Source organism: Vipera ursinii, assembly GCF_947247035.1.
Source record: "Vipera ursinii genome assembly, chromosome: 1".
In the NCBI taxonomy this organism is placed as follows: domain Eukaryota; kingdom Metazoa; phylum Chordata; class Lepidosauria; order Squamata; family Viperidae; genus Vipera; species Vipera ursinii.
Window position 1 is genome coordinate 188566517 of NC_139512.1, and position 21185 is coordinate 188587701.

At 42.5% G+C, this 21185-nt stretch overlaps 1 protein-coding gene across 1 annotated transcript in view; it reads right to left on the reverse strand.

The window, feature by feature from the left end:
* COL6A3 (collagen type VI alpha 3 chain) overlaps positions 1-21185 on the reverse strand; it is a 124179-nt gene that overhangs the window by 87572 nt on the left and 15422 nt on the right. Inside the window, 1 exon segment of the mRNA XM_083350726.1 lies at positions 398-536. Within this exon segment, the coding sequence (XP_083206852.1) occupies positions 398-488 (91 nt within the window). The 5' untranslated portion in view covers positions 489-536.

Genomic DNA, 21185 nt, shown 5'->3' on the forward strand with positions numbered 1-21185 from the left:
ATCACCTGTATCATTGGGAAAAGAACATTTATCTCTTTAGAAATGTAACATATGAGAGTTGGCTCACTTTCACAAAAATATCCCCATTTTTCCTATTCTGTATCTATGCCCCAAATAACATTGATCTATTCCAGCATACCCACCATTGTATAAGAATGAACAGGGTAGGTACAGCGGAGGCAACTGCTTGTTCATCAAAGGCATGCATGCAAGAGATATGCTACATACAGTATATATGCCTATGTACACATGGCAAAAATTCAAAGATAGACATTGGCAATCCGTACTACATTAATATACAACAGCAATATATTTTTCTCTTCAAAATTTCCATGAAAAATCTGGGATAATTTTCCATTTTTAAATACTGAATCATTTAAAAATAGAAGACACTTACTAGTTTCTTTCTGCTGTGCATCAGCCTCATGATTGCCTGAGAGTAAAAGACAACAGATTGTTGCAAAAATCAAATGGTGATACTTCTTCATTATGTTTGGTTATGAGTTGGTTAGCTTTTCAAAGCACCAGTTTTAGATCTGAAAAGAAATGGAAATGTTGACAGTTGAAATTTGATATACAGAAACCAATAATATATCATAATAATACTGACTTTGTTTTTGTCTATATATAGCAAAATAATGTAATATCTTCACTATAAAATATCTCATTGATGTTCATAAGAAAACTTTTTTCTCACCTTTTCTGGTACCCATTAATGCTAGCTGGGAAACTATTTACTACAGTATTATACTGAAATCCAAGTATCTTCCAATGAAACCAATAACCAAATTTGGGCCAAGTGGCCTCTCCTATTCTTTCCTTCACCTCTCCCAAAATAATTCTCCCCTTGGATTTGGCTAAGTAAGACACACCTTTGAATAGGTTCCCAATGTTGTAGACTCAATGCCACCCAATTCAACTGTTGGCTTAGGATATTCAGTTTGAAATTTTCTGTTAAGAATTAAGGTAGCATTTGGCCACCTGCATCCAGTATCTAGTACTTCATGGGCTTCCTCTCCCCAAAACACACATACAGGAAGTCCTTGCTTACTGACCACTACTTCAATGACCAAAGTAAAGATAGTGCCAGAAAAGGAAATTTATGACCAATCCTCAAACCTGCAGTCATTGCAGTATCCCTGCAATCACATAATTGTGAATTGAGCATTTGGCAACTGGTGCTCATTTACAACAGTCACAGCATCCCACAGTCATGTGATCACCATTTATGACCATCACAAAGTCAATGGGGAAGCCAGCTGGAAGTCACAAGTCAAGGTTGTATAATGTCATGCTTAACAACTGTGGGTGATTTACTTAATGACTGCAACTAGAACTGGTGTCGTAAGTCAGTATGGTCACATGACATTTCATTTTACAACTGTGACCTTAGCAATGGAGTTGCTTGTCTCAATTATGGTTGGTACACGATGACTACTTGTGAATGGAAATGTCTCTTTACAATTAACTGAAAGTGTTTCATAGTTTCAATTCAGTTTCTTTTGTTTCAAATTCTGAGCTTATTAATGAAATCCTGCCCCCCCCATTTGTAAGAAAAATAAACTGTCAAAGACACAGCAGTTAGCAATAAAGAGCTCCAGTTCATGACACAGTTCCAGAAACTGAGTATCATCTGCTAAGTTAATTGATACAAAGTACCATGATCATAATCAGGGCTAAAATTTCATTGATGATTTCTCTTAGAAAATATTTGAAAGTTCTTTTGATGGGATCAGAAATAAAAGGAGCTGCTAAATCCTGACCATGAGACTGACCATGATTCAATAAATAGGAAGGTTTAAGTGTACTCTGCGTACTCTGAGTTTCAGAGGGGCATAGGATGAAAGTCAGATGGCCACATTGTTATGGTTAGCAGACCTGAAGTGAATCAACAAAAGGTTACTTTGTAGTGAATAGAGGAAGTGAAAGTAGTAAAACCCACATGCATACCCCCTCCCCCTTAGTAGTATGATGAAATCCAGGAGATAGTAAGAATTGGTTTTAAATCAGAGAAGATAGATAGAAATGAAATATAACTGGATTTTGACAGTTGTGATATGTCGTGACACGTCATGTGACATGCTGAGTTTGACACCCGTCATTTAAAGGTTCATTTGTTTCTGGTAGTTTTTTGTTCCTTACTGTGTTCAGTTTTGATACAGTCTTCTTCCTTTGGTTGGAGTTTTTGTTAGTTGAGTCTCGGAGTGGCTAGACTTGCCTCTAGACCCTTTACTTTTTCTTCGAGTAATTCATTTAGTTTACATTTACTACATGTGTAATTTGGATCTTCTATGGGCATGAATACATACATGGAAAATATTTTGCAAATCACAACAGTACAGGTATTTTTTCCTATGATTTTTTCAAGACCATGCTTTTCTTCTTGCAGTTGCTAAAAGTTTTTTAAAAATCTAAAAGTTGATTTAAAAATTAAAATTTCAAAATTTCTTTAAAAATTCAAAAAAAATTAAAAGATTTTTTTAAAATTTTAAAAAATTCTAAAAAATTCAATTTTTAGATGTTAGTCTTTTGGTGCCTCTTGTGGCTGATGTTGAAGTAAGATTTAAATGTAAATGGGATTGACCTCTAGATTCAGTTTATAATCTTGTTTATAATTACATAAAATTATATAAAATATATATAAACATTATATAAAAGTTATGTAATCTTGAATGGGAATTAAAGTGTACCCTGTTTACTACCTATGTACTTTTAAGTTCCACACAGAAGACCCCACACAATTCAGTGTTTATGTCCAAGCTCTGGGTATAAATATCTAACTTATTCCTTGCACAAGAACAAAAAGGATTTTCCTAGACTACCAGTGAAGTGAAAGCAGTGATTCAATGTGATATAATACTTAGGACCAGTTACTATCTAACTCATACAACAGTTCTATGAGCAGTTGTGTAGTAGTAGGGAGAGTAATACTTGGGAATGGTCTGTTATGACATTAGTCTACTGGTGGATCACTGAAATTCTGGAGTTTTCTTTTCTTTTCTATTTTTTAAAACCAGCTGCTCTACTCAATAGCAGACCTTCTTGCCTTATATTCTTTGCCTTATAATCTTTCAATTAACCATGTCTTATCAGCATCTGATGGCTATATGTAGGCTTGGGGATAAATCAGGAAGAGTGGCATTTCTTGTATAAGTAAAATGAATGTAAAAGGCCACAATACAAGAAAGACTGCAGCAAAAATGCCTTTTTCTCTGTTAAGGGCATATAGAATTTTGCTGTCAGAAAACTATTTTCATCTATGGATGGATGAGGATTATGATGGTAACTGAACAAGAAACTTGGGATTCATGTGAATACTGAGAAATAGGGTTAGAGGCTAAACTGAAAGTTTGAAGAACCCTCCTTCTACAAGACTAAAGTAAGGCTGTCTTTTCCAGCACAATGGGAAGCTTTTCCGATTAAACCACTCTATTTGAGGCAAGCCTGTCAACTGTTTCATATGGAGCTCTTCCTGTACTTACCATAAATATCTGAAAAGATCTGTAATCCAAGCAAACCCATTGTTTTTTTAACTATACAAATATGGCAAGGACAGCCATTTTCTCCTTTGAAGGAGAATGTCATGGTTCCGACAGATGAAATTCTTCAAAAGAACTTCGAGGCATTGTTTACCTTAAAAAATCTTTTATTTGAGAAACAAAGTATCAGCACTACATAGTTAAAGCCAAAAACTGAAATTCCCTCCCCTGGGCACAAAGTAGCAGAGCACAATTCCCTCCTCCAATTAACAGTCATAAATCACATTCCTCAATTAGCTTGAAGAGAGAGCTGGCTTTCTTCCCAGCTCTCCAGCCTGCCAAATCTTTATCAACTCTGGGCGCAATAACCTTGGATTCCCATGGCTGAGTTATTATTGTTATGACTAACTGGACTCTCATCCACATCTCCCCTCCCAGCATCAACCAACTCTAAAAGCGAAATAGAAAAAATGGTTACATTTCTATCCGTTGTCAAAAAAAGAACATCCGATGTTAGCAGCATTGACATCCGCCCCCACCCTTACAAAAAGGACAAATCCTGTAATGCAAACAAAAGCACAGGTTAGGGGTTGCCTCTTGGTTTGTTACAGTGTTTCTTATAGAATCTATTAATGAGTCTGTCAGCTTTTACATCACTAGATTTCACCCAGGTGGCCTCAGACAATGGATATCCCTTCCAATGCACTAAATACTGCAATTTCTCTTTAAAAATTCTTGAATCAAGAATACGCTTTACTTCACAGTGAGTCTGTCCTGCCACTATGAGAGGTCCAGGTGCCTTCTTAGGGGGAGATCTTAAGATGGAATCCTGAAAAGATTCCAACAGGCTTCAATGGAAAATGGGGTGAACTTTCTCTATGAGCCTGGGAAGTTTTAATTTTACCATGACTGGGTTAATGATCTTTACAATGGGGAAGGGTGCTAAGTACTTTGATTCTAACTTCTTACTAGGTAACTTAAGCCCTAAATATTTAGTTGACTGATAAACCTTTTCCCCAACTTGAAATGTCCTTTGAGGAGCCCTTTTCCTATCTGCCTGTTTTTGTATGTCTCTGAAGCCTTTTTCAAAGCAATTTTCATGGTTTTCCAGACCTCCTCTCACCCCCTCACCCATTGATCAAGATTTTGGTAAGCAGAGAGTCCTTGGGGATATTCGTGTATTGGGCTGAGTTCCTTTCCTGTGGCCACTTAAAAAGGCATGAAGCCAGTGCTGCTGAGAACAGACTTATTATAAGCCACCTCTGCAAAAGGGAGGAGGTCAGTCCAGTTTGTTTGTTGATCATCCACATAGAATCATAGATATTATTCCACCATTGAGTTTGCAGATTCAGCCACCCGTTTGGTAGACGGGTGAAAGGTCAAAGATAGTCCTTGAGATAAGCCAATTAGTTTGAGAAAACTCCTCCAAAACATAGCTGTAAACTGCACCCCACTATCAGAGTTTATTTGTTTTGGTGCACCATGCAGTCTGTAGATGTGTTTCAGGAACATCTTGGCCAGTCGTTGGGCAGATGGGAGTGAGCAATAAAGTAAGCCTGCTTTGAAAACAGATATATCACAGTCCAGATGACCATATTTCCCCTACTTTCAGGTAGATCTACTATAAAATCCATAGCAATTTCTTCCCATGGTTGGGAAGGGTCCGCCACCAGTTGCAACAATCCAGGAGGTTTCCCTGGAATTCTTTTCATGGTGACGCATACAGCACAACTCTGGACATAGTTTTCCATGTCCCGTTTCAATTCCAGCCACCAGAATTGCCAGTGGATGAGGTGTAGGGTTTTCAAATATCCAAAGTGCCCATCCTGTTTTATGTAATGGCCGTTTTGGAGAGAATTAAGGTGGAGGGTCTCTTGCAAGTATATCTTTCCTGCCTTGTAAACCAAACCATCCAGGCATGTTAGGGAGGTTTGATTGTCCTTGAACCATTGGTCGGTGAGTAGCTCTTGCTTTATTTTCTTTGCCACAGGGTCATTGGGGCTTAGGACTCTGTGTGGCTTGAGTTGAGAAGCAGTTTGTGGATTGAAGATAATTGCCTCATTAAGCTCTTCACGCTGGCTCTTGTACTGGGGCAGTCTGGATAAAGCATTAGCTAAGAAGTTTTTTCCTCCCAGTATGTACTTTAGGTTGAAATTAAAATGGTTAAAGTACTGCACCCATCATACTTGTTTTGGAGACAATTTGCAGGGAGTTTTCAGTGCTTCTAGGTTTTTGTGATCAGTCCAAACCTTGAAAGGCACCTTGCTCCCCTCTAGATAGTGTCTCCAGTTTAATAGAGCCCAGCGGAACACAAAGGCTTCCTTTTCCCACACAGCCCACCTCCTCTTGCTCTCAGTGAATTTTTTCAAGGTGTAGGCACAGGGTTGTAGGGTCCCAGTCTGGTTCTTTTGCAGTAGCAGAGCTACAATGGCCATGTTGCTGGCATTGGCTTGAATTACAAAGGGATTCCCTGGGCAGGGATGCTTTAAGACCGGTTCAACAGCAAATAGTCTTTCTAAGTTCTCAAAAGCATTCTGACAGCTCATAGTCCATGTTAGTGGTTGGCCCAGATGTGGCTTTCCTCCCTCTTTGCCTGTTTTTAGTAATTCCATTAGGGGTAGGGGAATTTCAGCAAAGGAGAGGATGAATTGATGGTAGAAGTTGGTGAATCCTAGGAAGCTCTGGAGCTATTTGCGAGTTTTTTGGGGCTGCCACTCAATTATGGCTTTCACTTTGGTCAGGTCCATTTCAATGCCCTCGCTGGAAATTCTGTAGCCAAGATAATCTAGTTGGATCTGATGAAGCTCACACTTTGGTAGTTTGACATAAAGTTTAGCATTCAACAGTTTCTTTAGCTCTTGTCTCACTAGTTTTATGTCTCACTAGTCATATTCGTGCTGTATATTTTTATTTTTATTTTATTTTTATTTTAATTCCATTTATATCCCGCCCTTCTCTGAAGACTCAGGGCGGCTTACAAGCTTAGCAGTAGCCTTCATTCTATGTATATGCCTGCTTATTAGAGCTTTCACACACACCCCAAGCGGCATTATTATAAAGTCAGCTTAATTGCCCCCAACAATCTGGGTCCTCATTTTACCTACCTCAGAAGGATGGAAGGCTGAGTCAACCTGAGTCAACCTGAGTCATCAAGATACACCAGAACCCCTTCATATAAATGGTCATGTAGGACCTGATTAATCAGTTGCATGAAGACAGCTGGATCCTCCTGTAGCCCAAATGGCATGACTTTAAATTGATAGTTCCCCATGGGACAGTTAAAAGCAGTTTTCCACTCATCTCCCTCTTTTATCATCACCCGGTAATATGCCTCTCTCAGGTCCAACTTAGTGAAGACACTCCCCTTTGCCAGGTGGGTTAGTAAGTCCTTCAGAAGGGGGAGGGGGTATTTATTTTCCATGCTCACCACATTCAGACCTTTATAATCCATGCAGAGATGAAGTGATCCATCTTTTTTTTCTTTAAATAACACTGAGGCAGATGCACAAGGACGATATATTGCAATTGAACTTATAATAGAAGGAAAGATAATACTTTTGGTTGGAATATACGCACCAAATCAACATCAAGAAAATTTTTATAAACTTTTACATGACAGAATAACCCAATGGGATTATAAATCTTGTATTTTAATGGGAGATTGGAATGGAGTTCTGGACACAGGAAAAGACAAAAGAAGGTCTTCTAATGGAATATCAAACCGTGCGAAACTGCCTAGATCTTTTTTTTTGAGCTTATGGATGACCTGGAATTGAGAGACATTTGGAGAGAGTGAAATATGGAAGAGAGGGATTTTACATTTTTTTCAGATAGGCACCAATCTTTTTCAAGGATTCATTTTATACTAATTACCAATGATTTTTTTCTAGGGTGAAGAAGATTAAGATATGCCCAAGAACATTAACAGATCATAGTCCAGTGTGGATGGAATTGGTTCAAGAGAAAAGGGATAAAAGATCTTGGAGATTAAATGAAAATTTGTTTAGATATGAGGAAATTGTGAATGAATGTAGAAAACAAATGAGAGAATTTTTTGTAATGAATATGCATAAGGGCACCTCGATTGAAATGGTTTGGGATGCAAGTAAAGCTTATATGAGAGGAGTCCTAATACATTTGAATAACAAGTATAGACATAAAAAGGAACAAAAGCAAAAGGAGTTAGAAGAAGAAATAAAGATGAAGGAGAGGTTACTTATCTTGAACCCAGCTGATAAGAAAGTGAAAGAAACAATTAACTTATTGAAAGGGCAGTTTAATAAGTTGATAGCAGACCAGGTTGCAACCAACATACGATACACTAAACATAATACTTTTTATAATGCTAATAAGCCAGGTAGATGGTTAGCTTACTTGTTAAGGAAAAAAGAAAAGTCTCAGATGATAGAGAAAATAGAATATAAAGGTAAAAAGGTTTATCAACAAGATATTATCAGAACGCTATTTTCAGAATTTTACTCTAAATTATATGCAAGTGATACAATTCAAAGTATAGATATAGATAAATATTTACAAGAGGTGAATATTCCTAAGGTTACTCAAGAGCAGCGGGATGGAATGAATCAGTTAATAACTTCTTGGGTAAATCACCAGGGACAGATGGATTGACAGCTAGTTACTATAAAAATTTGCAGTCAGAAATGGTGGAGCCTTTGAAGAACTTATTTAGAACAATTCAACTTGGGGGAGTAGTGCCCCCATCATGGAGAACAGCTTTCATAACATTGATTCCAAAGGAGGATCAAGATCTTAGTCAACCAAAGAATTATAGACCAATATCTCTTTTAAACACTGATTATAAGATATTTGCTAAAGTATTGGCAAATAGAATAATGAATATAATGCAACAAGTGATACATAATGATCAGTCAGGGTTTATAACTGGTAGACAAATGAAGTACAATGTAAGACAAATTGTTAATTTATTGGAATATTTGGAAAGAAACAAGCAAGTCTCCACTGCATTGATATTTTTAGATGCAAAGAAGGCTTTTGATCAATTGAACTGGCAATTTTTATTGAAAGTAATAGAAAAGATGGAATTTGGGGATTATTTTTAGGGGTATGATTTATTGTATGGATGGCATGCATATTTATTTTATGACAAAAAGGTGGATAATATTTTTAAGACTCATATCTTAAGGAACGCTTTGTTCCGAGTTTGGAAAAAGTACCAATATATATTAAATAATAAAATACCTATATGGGCAATACCTAGACATGCAATAGGAAATATAAGTGTGGAGCAGAAACAAGATGTGATTACTTATAAAGAACTTCTTAGGATGGAAGGGAATATTTTGAAACTGAAACCTTTAAATGTTTTAAAGGAAGAAAAGATAGTACAGACTTGGTTTCAGTTTATACAGTTACAAGCTAGATGGATAGATCAGAAAATTGGTATAATAAAAGTTGATGAAAATTTGATAAAGCAAATTAGAGATCAAAGTCAATCGCATATAAAAAGGTTATATAATGCTCTTATAGAGATTGATTCAGAATCGGAGTTAGTTAAAGATTGTATGATAAAATAGATTTACTCCGCAGCTATTCTTATTGGGGTTTATTTCGGATTGTACTGTTATAGAAACTAAATTAATGTTACACTTAATAACGGCAGCCAGACTGTTGGTGGCGCAACATAAAATATATTTTGGAATGGAAAAGATGGATTGATTATATTCAGAACAAATATGGGACTAAAAAGTTTCAAATAGCATATGAATAATTCTTAACAATTATAGAAGTGTTATTATAATTACTTTAGTTTTGTTATAAGGGAGTTAAAGGGTGGAAGGTTTGTTAACATTGTAATAGATATTTAGCATATGTTTGCATAAGATTGCTATATTTAATACCCTGTATTCTGCTTTGGGAAGTCCGGGGGGGGAGAGAAGGGGGGGGGTTGATGGGGAGGGGGGTTATTATTAAAATTTTGTAAAACTTTTCAATAAAAAAAAATAACACTGGGGCTCCCATGGCAGACTTGGCCCGTTCGATAAATCCTCTCACTAGGTTTTTGTCCACATAATGCTGCATCTCCTCCATCTCAAGTGGGGACATAGCATACATTCTCGGTCGTGGGAGTTTGGCTCCCAGTAGCAGTTCAATAGAGCAATCATTGGGTGGCTGGGGAGGCAGGGTGTTGCATTCTTTCTCACTAAATGCCTCCACTAGTTTCTGCTATTCACTGGGGATGAGTGGCTTGAGACAAGGCAGCCATGTGCGCTAGCTCGTTGGGTGGGCTAAGTTCTCCTGTAATGTCTGTTGAGTAAATGGGGCTTGGAACCTATAGGTAACCTCACAGTTCTCATTCCCTTCTCCCACCAGATAAACGGCTTCCATTTATGCAGCCAGGCTAATCCTAGGATCACAGCCTCAGTCATTTTGGAGCCACCAGGAAACGAATGAACTCACCTATTTCTGAGCGTAGGGACTCAATTAATTGAGTGACTAAAGTTCCTCCCATCAGGGAGCCATCAGCTTGCTAAAACCTCATGGGTTTGGAGAGCAGCTTTGCTTGTATGCCCAATTTCATGGCAAATGGCAAGCTAATAATGTGCCGGCAGCATCCAGAATCGACTAGCACTTTTAAATCTACTTGTGCTTAGGGATTATGAGTTTGGCAGGTAGTGAAAAAGTTGGGATATGTCAACTCACCATTGGGTCATTCTCTCCTTCATCGTTGCTGTAATAAGAGGATAGAGCGGTGGCGGGTTCAGCCTGAGTCCCAGCATTCTCCTGTGTGGGGGACATGACTTGGGCAATAGTTTCATGGGTGATCCAGTTGGATTTCTCTCTCATTGGCTGCTGGGCTGGTTTCTTTCTCACTGATGGTCCCAGTCTACTCTGCTGTTGAGGGTAAGGGACTGGGCAACTCGCTGCTCGATGCCCTTGTTGTCCACATCTGAAACACTTGATCGGTGGGCCTGCAGGTGTTCTGGGATTTTCAGTAGCTGCAGCAGTTGGAGGCTTTCAGGGGGTTGGCTGTCATTTGAGTTGATTTGGCCTCTACTCGGCTTCTTGTGGGGGTGACTTCTTATAGTGGGCGAGCTGAACGTCTAGTCTTACTGCTGCCTGGTACCATTCTTGCAGTTAATCAGGGACTGCTTGATATATACAGGCCTGGGAGAGGTGGTCATCTAGTCCCTCCTTGAAGTGATGGACTAGGGATTGCTTGGGCCACCTCTCTATTCGGCCGGCTATCTTGCAAAACTCTCGTACATATTCCAGTGCAGGTCTGCCGGCTTGTTTTATTTTGTGGATTTGTTCCTCCACTTTGAGGGCAATGGATGGGTCCTTGAACCTTCCTCTCAGTCCTAGGAAGAAGAGCTGGGGGTCCTCCAACTCAGGTGCTTGCTCATTATATAAATTGTTCAGCCACTTGGATGCTTCCCCTTCCAAGGTGGACGCAACGACATTGACCAAAGCGGCTGGGTTCAGATAGAAATAGGCACAGAGGTTCAAGTGAAAGTGCACCTGGTTGAGGAAAAAGATCAGCTTCTCCAGGTCCCCATCAAAGGTTGCTCTAAGAGGTGGTGCCATCATTGGTTGCTGGCCGACCCACTGTGGATGTGTCCTTGTGGCTTGGGCTTTGCCCCCAACTTAGAGGTCTGAAAAATTTCCTTTTCCACTGACATGCTGGCTTGCACTCTCCCCTCTGGGATAGCAGCCGCTGCCAGGGTGCTGGTTTCAGGCACTCTTTATTTCCCCAAATCTTTGTCAGTCTATCCCTCAATTCTAGGGTTAGTGACTAGGGCTTGGGACCACAAGATAGCTAGGTAAAAGTTGTAGTTTGGGGCTTAAGGTCATGGTTCTGACAGATGAAACTCTTCAAAAGAACTTTGAGGCATTGTTTACCTTAAAGAATCTTTTATTCGAGAAACAAATTATCGGCACTATATAGTTAAAGCCAAAAACTGAAATCCCCTCCCCTGGGCACAAAGTAGCAAAGCACAATTCCCTCCTCCAATTAACAGTCATAAATCACATTCCCCAATTAGCTTGAAGTGAGGGCTTTCCTCCCAGCTCTCCAGCCCGCTAAATCTTTATCAACTCTGGGCGCAATTACCTTGGATTCCCATGGCTGAGTTATTATTGTTATGACTAACTGGACTCTCATCCACATCCCCCCTCCCAGCATCAACTAACTCTAAAAGCGAAATAGAAAAATGGCTACATTTCCATCTGTTGTCAAAGCAAGAACATCCGATGTTAGCAGCATTGACAGAGAATGCACATGTAACTCATGGAAAGCCATTCCCTCCAAAGAACAGCGTTCTGAGTGGAGGGAGTTCAGATGTTCTAATATCAAGTTCCAAGAATGTAGCTGAAAAATATATTACACAAATACATGTACTGCTGCAGTGCCAATAAGCTCAGATGTGCAAAGTGATGAAAATGGCATTTCATAGGGAAAGAACACTCTGAGACTGTTAGGGGGCCCTGGTGGGGGTTGAATCCAGCAAAAGGCTTACATGGAATTGCTGTTCAAGCCAGCTGCCTACGTTTTTGCAGAACTCTCTGGAAATAGTGAGAGGAATAGTCTGTGTTGAACTGAATTCAAGCAGAAGCGAATCCCTCCATGAATTTTTATAGTAAAGGAGACCCAGCCAAAGAGGCCCAAGAGCTTATTTTACTCTCTCCTTCCTCATTTCCCAGTTACTTTTTTCTCTTCCTCTTCTTTATCTTCCCTTTATATTCCCCATGCCAGGAATCTGTTATCTCTTCTAATACTAATACTAATACGAATACTGATACTAATTATAGTAAATTATCTTCTATTTATTTATTTTCTTCCAGGACTAATATGGTCTTTTGGGTCACCAGATAGTCTTGGATTAAAACTAGAGGAGATGAAATTGAAATCAGAGAGAAAGTCCATCTTCTGCTGCTGAAAGGCCAACTTCAAATGTCTTCTTTTCCTGAAATATATTGACTAGCAATTACAGAATGACTATTTCACTTTAGGAACTGGTGCTACATACTGTTCCCTACCTTCTCTCCTCTTTCTCTTTTCCTCTATCCATTTTGTGTCATGACTTTTAGACTGCAAGCTCATAGACAGGAACTGACTTTTAAAGCAAGATAATCATTTTAACTGAACAGCAGGTTAATCATACTTTTAATCTATCAACAATTTATGACAAATTCATGTTCTTTACACAAGCTGGATAATTGGATACTTGTAATGGAATGTATGAATGACCTTGGGGAAGAGATGCTGTCTAGGAAACAGTCAAACTAGACTGGCAGGAGTGGCTTAATGGTCAGAGAAAGAAACCTAGGAAAGACCCATCCTAACGTCTATGGAGATTCTCAGTCATCCAGGTCATGGTTGTCCCAAAGGTGCTTTTTCAAGAGGCAATTGGACTTTCTTGTTTTTCTTTGAAGATGTTTCACTTCTAATCCAAGAAGCATCTTTGCTCTGCTGAGAGCTGAAGAAGCTTCTTAGATGAGAAGCAAAATGTCTTCAAAGAAAAACAAGAAAGTCCAGATGCCTCTTGAAAAAGCACCTTTGATACACCCATCCTAAGGGATCAAGCAGTTAAAAAAGCAGGAAGTCTGTACTTTCAGACTTTCAAGATCCTGTTAATGTAGCTTACAATAAAGTAACTTTAACAGAATAACAGAGTTGGAAGGGACCTTGGAGGTCTTCTAGTCCAACCCCCTGGTTAAGCAGGAAACCCTATACAATTTCTGACAAGTGGCTGTCCAGTCTCTTCTTGAAAGCTTCCAGTGATGAACCTACCACAACTTCTGAAGGCAATCTGTTCCATTGGTTGATTGTTCTCACTGTCAGAAAATTTCTTCTTATTTCTAAGTTGAATCTCTCCTTGATCAGTTTCCACCCATTGTTCCTTGTCTGGCCTTCAGGTGCTTTGGAAAATAGGTTGACCACCTCCTCTCTGTGACAGCCCCTCAAATATTGGAACACTGCTATCATGTCTCTCCTGACCACACCCAGTTCCTGTGACCATTCTTCATATATTTTGGTTTCCAGTCCCCTAATCATCTTTGTTGCTCTTCTCTGCACTTTTTCTAGAATCTCAACATCTTTTTTTATAGTGTGGAGACCAAAACTGGATGCAGTATTCTAGGTGTGGTCTTACTAAGGCTTTATAGAGTAGTATTAGTACCTCACATGATATTGATTGAATCCCTTTGTTAATGCAACTAAGAATTGCATTGGCTTTTTTGGCTGCCACTGCCATATTTGGCTCATATTTAATTGATTGTTCACTAAGTCTCCAAGATCCTTCTCACAGTTACTGCTGTTAAGCCAGGTTTCACCCAATACACACACACACACACACAAACTAACACGTATGTATGTATGTATGTATGTATGTATGTATGTATGTATGTATGTATTGGCTTAATAGCAGTAACTGTGAGAGGGATCTTGGAGTCTTAGTGAACAATTTTTGCCTAAGTGTAAGACTACTTTTCTCTACATTGAATTTTATTTTGTTAGATAGGGCCCAGTGTTCAGGTTTATCAAGATCCATCTCAATCTTGAGCCTATCATCTAGGGTGTTGGCTATTCCTGCCAGCTTAGTGTCATCCGCAAATTTGATGAGTTCCACTTCTATTCCCTCATCTAAGTCGTTTATGTAGATATTGAAGAGTACTGAGCCTAAGATGGAACCTTGTGTTACTCCACTGCTTACTACCCTCCGTGTAGCTGTAGTACCATTAAGGACTACGTATTGAGTATGGTTTGTTAGCCAGCTACACATCCATTTGGTGGTGATGCTATCTATCCCACTTTTTTCTAACTTATCAAGAAGTAAGTTGTGGTCCATTTTGTTGAATGCTTTGCTAATGTTTATTTATTTATTTATTTATTTATTTATTTATTTTATTTTATTGGATTTGTATACCGCCCTTTCCCAAAGGACTCAGGGTGGTTTACAGGGAATTAAAACAAGAAATACAAAAATTAAAACAATTAAAAAGATTATAACAGTCCCTGAAAGAATAAAAACCCCAATTAAAATTAAAATTAAAATTAAAATTAAAATTAAAATTCTCAGCCTGGGCCAGAGAGCTTGAAGAGCCAGGTCTTCAGGTCCCGGCGGAATGAACGGAGGTCAGGGGCAGTCCACAGCTCCACGGGCAGCTGGTTCCAGAGGGCAGGTGCACCCACTGAGAAGGCCCTCCCCCTGGGCGTTACCCGCTGGCAATCTTTTACCGGCGGCATCCTGAGAAGACCCTCCCTGTGGGAGCGCACTGGACGAAGGGAACTTGATGCTGGCAGCAGGTGTTCCCTCAGATATCCTGGACCCAAGCTATTTAGGGCTTTATAGGTCATTACCAGCACGTTGAATCTTTATGTTTATGTCCACAGTATTTTGCTGGTCTACTAATTTAGTCACTTTGTCAAAGAATGAAATGAGATTGGTTTGGCATGATCTCTTTTTAACAAAACCATGCTAGCTTCTAGTTATAACTTTGTTTCTAGATGTTTGCAGAACTGTTTTTTGATTATCTTATCCAGTAGCTTCCTGGGTATTGATGTTAGGCTGATTTGTCTGTAGTTTCCTGAATCTATTTTTTTTTCCTTTTTTGAAGATGGGAACTTCATCAGCTCTTTTCCAGTCCTCTGATGATTCACAGTGCTCCAGGATTTTTGAAAAATATGGTATAGTGGTTCTGAGATAACATCTGCCAGCTCTTTCAGAAGTCTGGGATGTAATCCATCAGGTCCCAGTGATTTATATTCATCAAGGTCAAACAGACGATCTCTTACCATTCTCTTGCTTATTTTAATTTTTATTTCTAGTTTGTCTTTTAAAGTTATGCTTTTGGTAGGTTTCTTTTTGCATGAAGACTGATGCAAAGAATGAGCTAAGCAGCTCTGCTTTGTCTCAACTGTTTGTTACTTCCTTGCCAACTTCTCTCTTTAGTGGACTGACTGTTTCCATGACTTTTTTCTTGTTATTTATATGTGGAAAGATTTTTTTTATTATTATCTTTGCCTTTTGTTGCAAGTCTTTGTTCATTCTGAGCCTTTGCTTTCTTGACTTTGTCTTTGCAGATTCTGGCTAACTGCTGATTTTCTGCCTTAGTTATGTTTCCCTCTTTCCACTTTTTGTACTTATTCTTTTGCTGTACTTTAGTTTATGTAGTCATGTTTTCTGCCTGGTTTACCTGGGCAGGTAGACTTCCATACCAAATGATTGTTTCAGGTGTTCTAAAGTTTGAATAAATCACATTATTGTGGATATGTTAACATCAAATGACTGGATTCCTTTTTATAAAAACAAACAGTATTGGCGTGCGCATTAGCTAAATCAACAGTAGCCAAATTCTCATCTCTGCTGCCAGTGATGCCCTCGCCGTGATGTCCCGTTGCCTGGAGGCAGTCCAGGTCTGGATGGGGAGAAACAGGCTTCGTCTCAATCCTGCCAAGACTGAGTGCATACCGGCATCTCGGGTTAACCAGACTATTCCATCTTTAATGATGGGGGTGAGGTGTTACCCCCCATTGATAGGGCTCGCAACTTGGGTGTCCTCCTGGATTCACGGCTCAATTTTGAAGATCATATAGGAGCTGTGACCAGGGGGGCTTTTGCCCAGGTTTGCCTGGTGCACCAGTTGTGACCCTACCTGGACCGAGATGCTCTACGCACAGTCACTCATGCGCTCGTGACCTCCCGTTTAGATTACTGCAACGCTTTCTACATGGGGCTGCCCTTGAGGACCACTCGGAGGCTTCAGCTGGTGCAGAATGCGGCCACGCGAGTTGTGATGGGGGCTTCCCGACACTCCCATGTAACACCTCTACTCCGTGAGCTGCATTGGCTTCCGGTTGCCCTCCAGGTGAGATTCAAGGTGCTGGTGATGACCTATAAAGCCTTTAATGGCTTGGGTCCAGGATATCTGAGGGAACACCTGCTGCCGGCATCAAGTTCCCTTCGTCCAGTGCGCTCCCACAGGGAGGGCCTTCTCAGGGTGCCGCCGGTTAAAGATTGCTGGCGGGTAACACCAGTGGCGTAGCGTGGGGGGTGCAGGGGGGGCCGGACGCACCGGGCGCAACATCTGGGGGGGCGCCCATTAAGCTCGCCGGAGGGGGATGATTCTGCTTCACCGAGGGTCGGAGGAGCGAGCGAGTGGGCGGAGCATAGAAAGCAACCGCATTTGCTGCGCCCAGCCAGAGCGGGATCCCGTCCTCTCGTGGCTGCGGATCGCCTCCTTTCTCGGGTGGGGGTGGGGAGGCTTGGCGGCGTCTCGCCTCCCTCTCTTTCTCCCGCCGCGGCTCTCCTCCGCTTGGCTCTCAACCTGCAAGCCCGCCCCCCCGACCCAGCTCCCGCCCCCATCTCCTTTCCCGGAGGTAAAGGTAAAGATGAGATCCCCCCATCTCTCTTAGATTCAGAAGACCCGGTTGCTGAAGTCGTGAACTCGCCGGGTCGCGCCCGTCTTCACAGGGCCTGAATGAAGGCGTCGGTGTTAAATCTAATTCTAAATAACCAATCCATCACCCTCCATTTAAGCAAGAGGAACGGATAGGCGGTTCTCAAAATCACTCGGCGGCTGCCCCTGATCTTGAACTTCCTCTTAACCAAGACAAACGGGAGCTCCCAGGTTGAGAATTCGGAGGAGCTTCCCCTCGGCCGTGGAAGTTCACTTTTGAGACAGCCGCTATCTTTGGGCAATTGGTTTCACTGGGTTTCTATTGTGGGGTAAGGAGGGGGAGGGGGGCAATGTACCTTGTCCGGAAGGTATTGAGGAGAGGAGGAAGGTGACTGGAGAGGGACGGAAGTCCAGGTAGCGCCAAGTTCCTGAAATCTCTGCCAGAAAAGGAAGGAAGAGAACGGTGCTTGTCCTAGTCCTAGTTGGGAAGAGGAATCTGCCTGAAATTGACTAGTCAACGGGACTTCAGAGTTTTCCCTTTGGGGGGTAGGTCCGAGAAATTGACAAGACCCACTCTCGAATCCGTGTTGAATTTAATAAGGTCACTTTATAGTCCAATCCCCTCCGTGCTGAGAAGTAGCCGAAGCAAGTTCCGTGAGATTCATTCCCAGGTAAGCAGAGACTTCCCAGTACGTTCGACTACAGCATCCCTCATCCTTGATTGACCCTGGACGAATTGGTGATGACTGGGACTTGAAATCCAGGACATCGAGCAAGCCCGGGTTGGGAGGGGAAAGGGGGAGGAAGGGGGTAGCCTGGACTGTGGGTCTGCAGGAGGCAACAATCTGGAATATGGACAATTTGGAATAATCTTGGGAAGCTGAGGCATTGTAAGTTGGAAGTCATTGTTTGTTGCCTAACATGTTGGGTCACCCCACACCACATGCTAAGCCATAAACCGTGGTTGGTATCCAGGGTTTAGTACAAGATGGAGAAAACTAGCCAATTGTGGGATCATAAATCTTGATGAAGCCCATCATCGCTCCATGTGATGTATGCACTCAATCTACAAACGTAGTCCAAGCCTATTCACATCTGTTGTAAGGTCATTCTCTCGTGGGGTTTATCTTGACATCCACTAAGAGTGGAACAAACATGCCCCATTAACCATTTTCAACGCCATGTCCTCTCTTTGTCTCATCCTAAATCACAGCTGAGGCACCTTAAAGTTGCCTTGTTTCAGTTTTAAACTAGCATTTTCCCTCTTCTCCAGAGACCCTTTTTTGCCTTGAACCTAACTCAAGGGTAGGCAACCTTGGCTCTTTTATGACTCATGGACTTCAACTCCCAGAATTCCTGAGCTAGTGAAAGAGACTCGAGTGCTAAAATCCACGGGTTAGGGGGCGCAAATTACTTGCCTTGCCCCGGGTGCTGACAACCCACGCTACGCCACTGGGTAACACTCAGGGGGAGGGCCTTCTCTGTGGGTGCACCTGCCCTCTGGAACCAGCTGCCCACAGAGCTCAGGACCACCCCCGACCTTCGTTCATTTCACCGGGACCTGAAGCCCTGGCTCTTCGAGCTCTCTGGCCCAGGCTGAGAGTTTTTATTTGGGGTTTTATATTTTTTCAGGGATTAAATTTAATTCTTTTGTTTTTAATTTTTGTTTTTAATTTTTCTATCAATGTTTTAATTACCCTGTAAACCGCCCTGAGTCCTTCAGGAAAGGGCGGTATATAAATCCAATAAAATAAATAAATAAATAAAATTTTACTGCAGATTTTTTTCAGAGAAGAAAAGGTGGAGGGAGAGTCACTTCCAAGGACTGTTTTAGATTTTTTTTCTTTTTTTAAAAAAGGTCCTCTGCTGGGATTTGAATTTAGAATAGAATAGAATAGAATAGAATAGAATAGAATAGAATAGAATAGAATAGAATAGAATAGAATAGAATAGAATAGAATAGAATAGAATAGAATAGAATAGAATAGAATAGAATAGAGCTGAAAGGGGCCTTGGAGTTCTTCTAGTCCAGCCCCCTTCTCAGCCTTGGTGGAGCAGTGGGCTAATGCCTCCTTAAGTAACACCAGCTGCCTGCAATTAGTGCAGGTTCGCATCCCACCAGGCTCAAGGTTGACTCAGCCTTCCATCCTTCCAAGGTAGGTAAAATGAGGAGCCAGATTGTTGGGGGCAATAAGCTGACTTTGTAATAATGCTGCTTGGGGGGGGGCTGAAAGCCCTATTAAGCAGGCGTATACATAGAATGAAGGCTATTGCTAAGCACATTGATTTGTGCTTTAGATTGTAAGTCTTCGGAGGGGGATCATACTCTCGACCTGGTGTTCCTGTCTGGACAGTGGTTGGACGATCTGGGAGGGGGTTCCCCGTCCATCACCCCTCTGTCATTTGTCAGATCACTACCTCCTGAGGCTGGTTTTCCGTCATGCCACCCCCCGCCGCTGGGCGGCGGAACCGTCCAGGTGGTTCCGCCCCAGGCGCCTAATGGACCCGGATCGGTTCCAGAGGGCGCTTGGGCCTATACCTATCACCCTTACCCACAGCCCAGTCGATGCTCTGGTGGAGGCCTGGGAAACGGCTGCCACCAGGGCACTTGACTGCGTTGTACCCATGCGACCTCTGACCCGGCGCAGATCCCGCTGGGCCCCATGGTTCTCTGTGGAGCTCCGGGAGATGAAGCGTCGGAGACGAGGTCTAGAGAGCGGTTGGAGATCCAGCCGATCCAAATCCGACCGATTGCAGTTAAGAACCTTTATAAGGTCTTATCTTGCGGCGATAAGGACGGCGAAGTCTAACTACTTTGCCGCCCTTATCGCGTCCGCAGATAATCGCCCGGCCGCCCTTTTTAGGGTGACTCGCTCCCTCCTTAACCAGGAGGTGAGAGAGGATCCCTTGCAGGGACGAGCCGAGGAGTTTAGTCATCATCTGGCGGACAAAATCGCTCGGATCCGGACAGGTCTGGACTCTGACTGGGCAGAGTCTGACGTGGAGGAATCAGGCGGTCTTGAGCACGTTATCTGGACTGAGTTCGACCCTGTTTCCCCTGATGATGTGGACAGGATCATGGGGAGGCTGAGCTCCACCACCTGTTTATTGGACCCGTGCCCCTCCTGGCTAGCTTATGCGGCTCGGGAGGGAACACGAGGCTGGTTCCATGCAGTAATAACTGCTTCTTTGAAGGAGGGTGTCTTCCCTGCCGCCTTGAAGGAGGCGGTGGTGAGGCCCCTTCTCAAGAAGCCTGCTTTGGACCCGGCTGTTTTAAACAACTATCGTCCAGTCTCCAACCTTCGCTTTCTGGCGAAGGTTGTTGAGAGTGTGGTGGCGCATCAGCTCCCTCTGTTCCTGGAGGAAACTGATTATCTGGACCCGTACCAATCGGGCTTCAGGCCCGGACACAGCACGGAGACGGCATTGGTCACGCTGGTGAATGATCTCTGGAGGGCTAGGGACAGGGGTTGCTCCTCTGTCCTGGTCCTATTAGATCTCTCAGCGGCTTTCGATACCATCGACCATGGTATCCTGCTGCGGCGTCTAAGGGGGTTGGGAGTGGGAGGCACCGTTCTACGGTGGTTCTCCTCCTACCTCCAGGGCCGCTCGCAGTCGGTGTTGACAGGAGGGCAGAGATCCGCCCCGAGGTCTCTCATTTGTGGAGTTCCTCAGGGGTCGGTCCTCTCGCCTCTCCTGTTCAACATCTATAGGAAGCCGCTGGGCGAGATCATTCGTGGTTTCGGGGTGGGGTATCACCAGTACACTGATGATACCCAACTTTTTATTTCCACCCCGAACCAACCCAGCGATGCCCTCTCCGTGATGTCCCGGTGCCTGGAGGCGGTTCAGGTCTGGATGGGGAGAAACAGGCTTCGTCTCAATCCCGCCAAGACTGAGTGGCTGTGCATATCGGCATCTCGGGTTAACCAACTTATTCCACCTCTAACGATGGGGGGTGAGGTGTTACCCCCCGTTGATAGGGCTCGCAACCTGGGCGTTCTCCTGGACTCACGGCTCAATTTTGAAGACCACATAGGAGCCGTGACCAGGGGGGCTTTTGCACAGGTTCGCCTGGTGCGCCAGTTGCGTCCCTATCTGGACCGAGACGCCCTACGCACAGTTACTCATGCGCTTGTTACCTCCCGTTTGGACTACTGTAATGCTCTCTACGTGGGGCTGCCCTTGAAGACCACTCGGAGGCTTCAACTGGTGCAGAGTGCGGCCGCGCGAGTTGTAATGGGGGTCTCCCGATACTCCCATGTAACACCTCTACTCCGCGAGCTGCGTTGGCTTCCGGTTGCCCTCCGGGTGAAATTCAAGGTG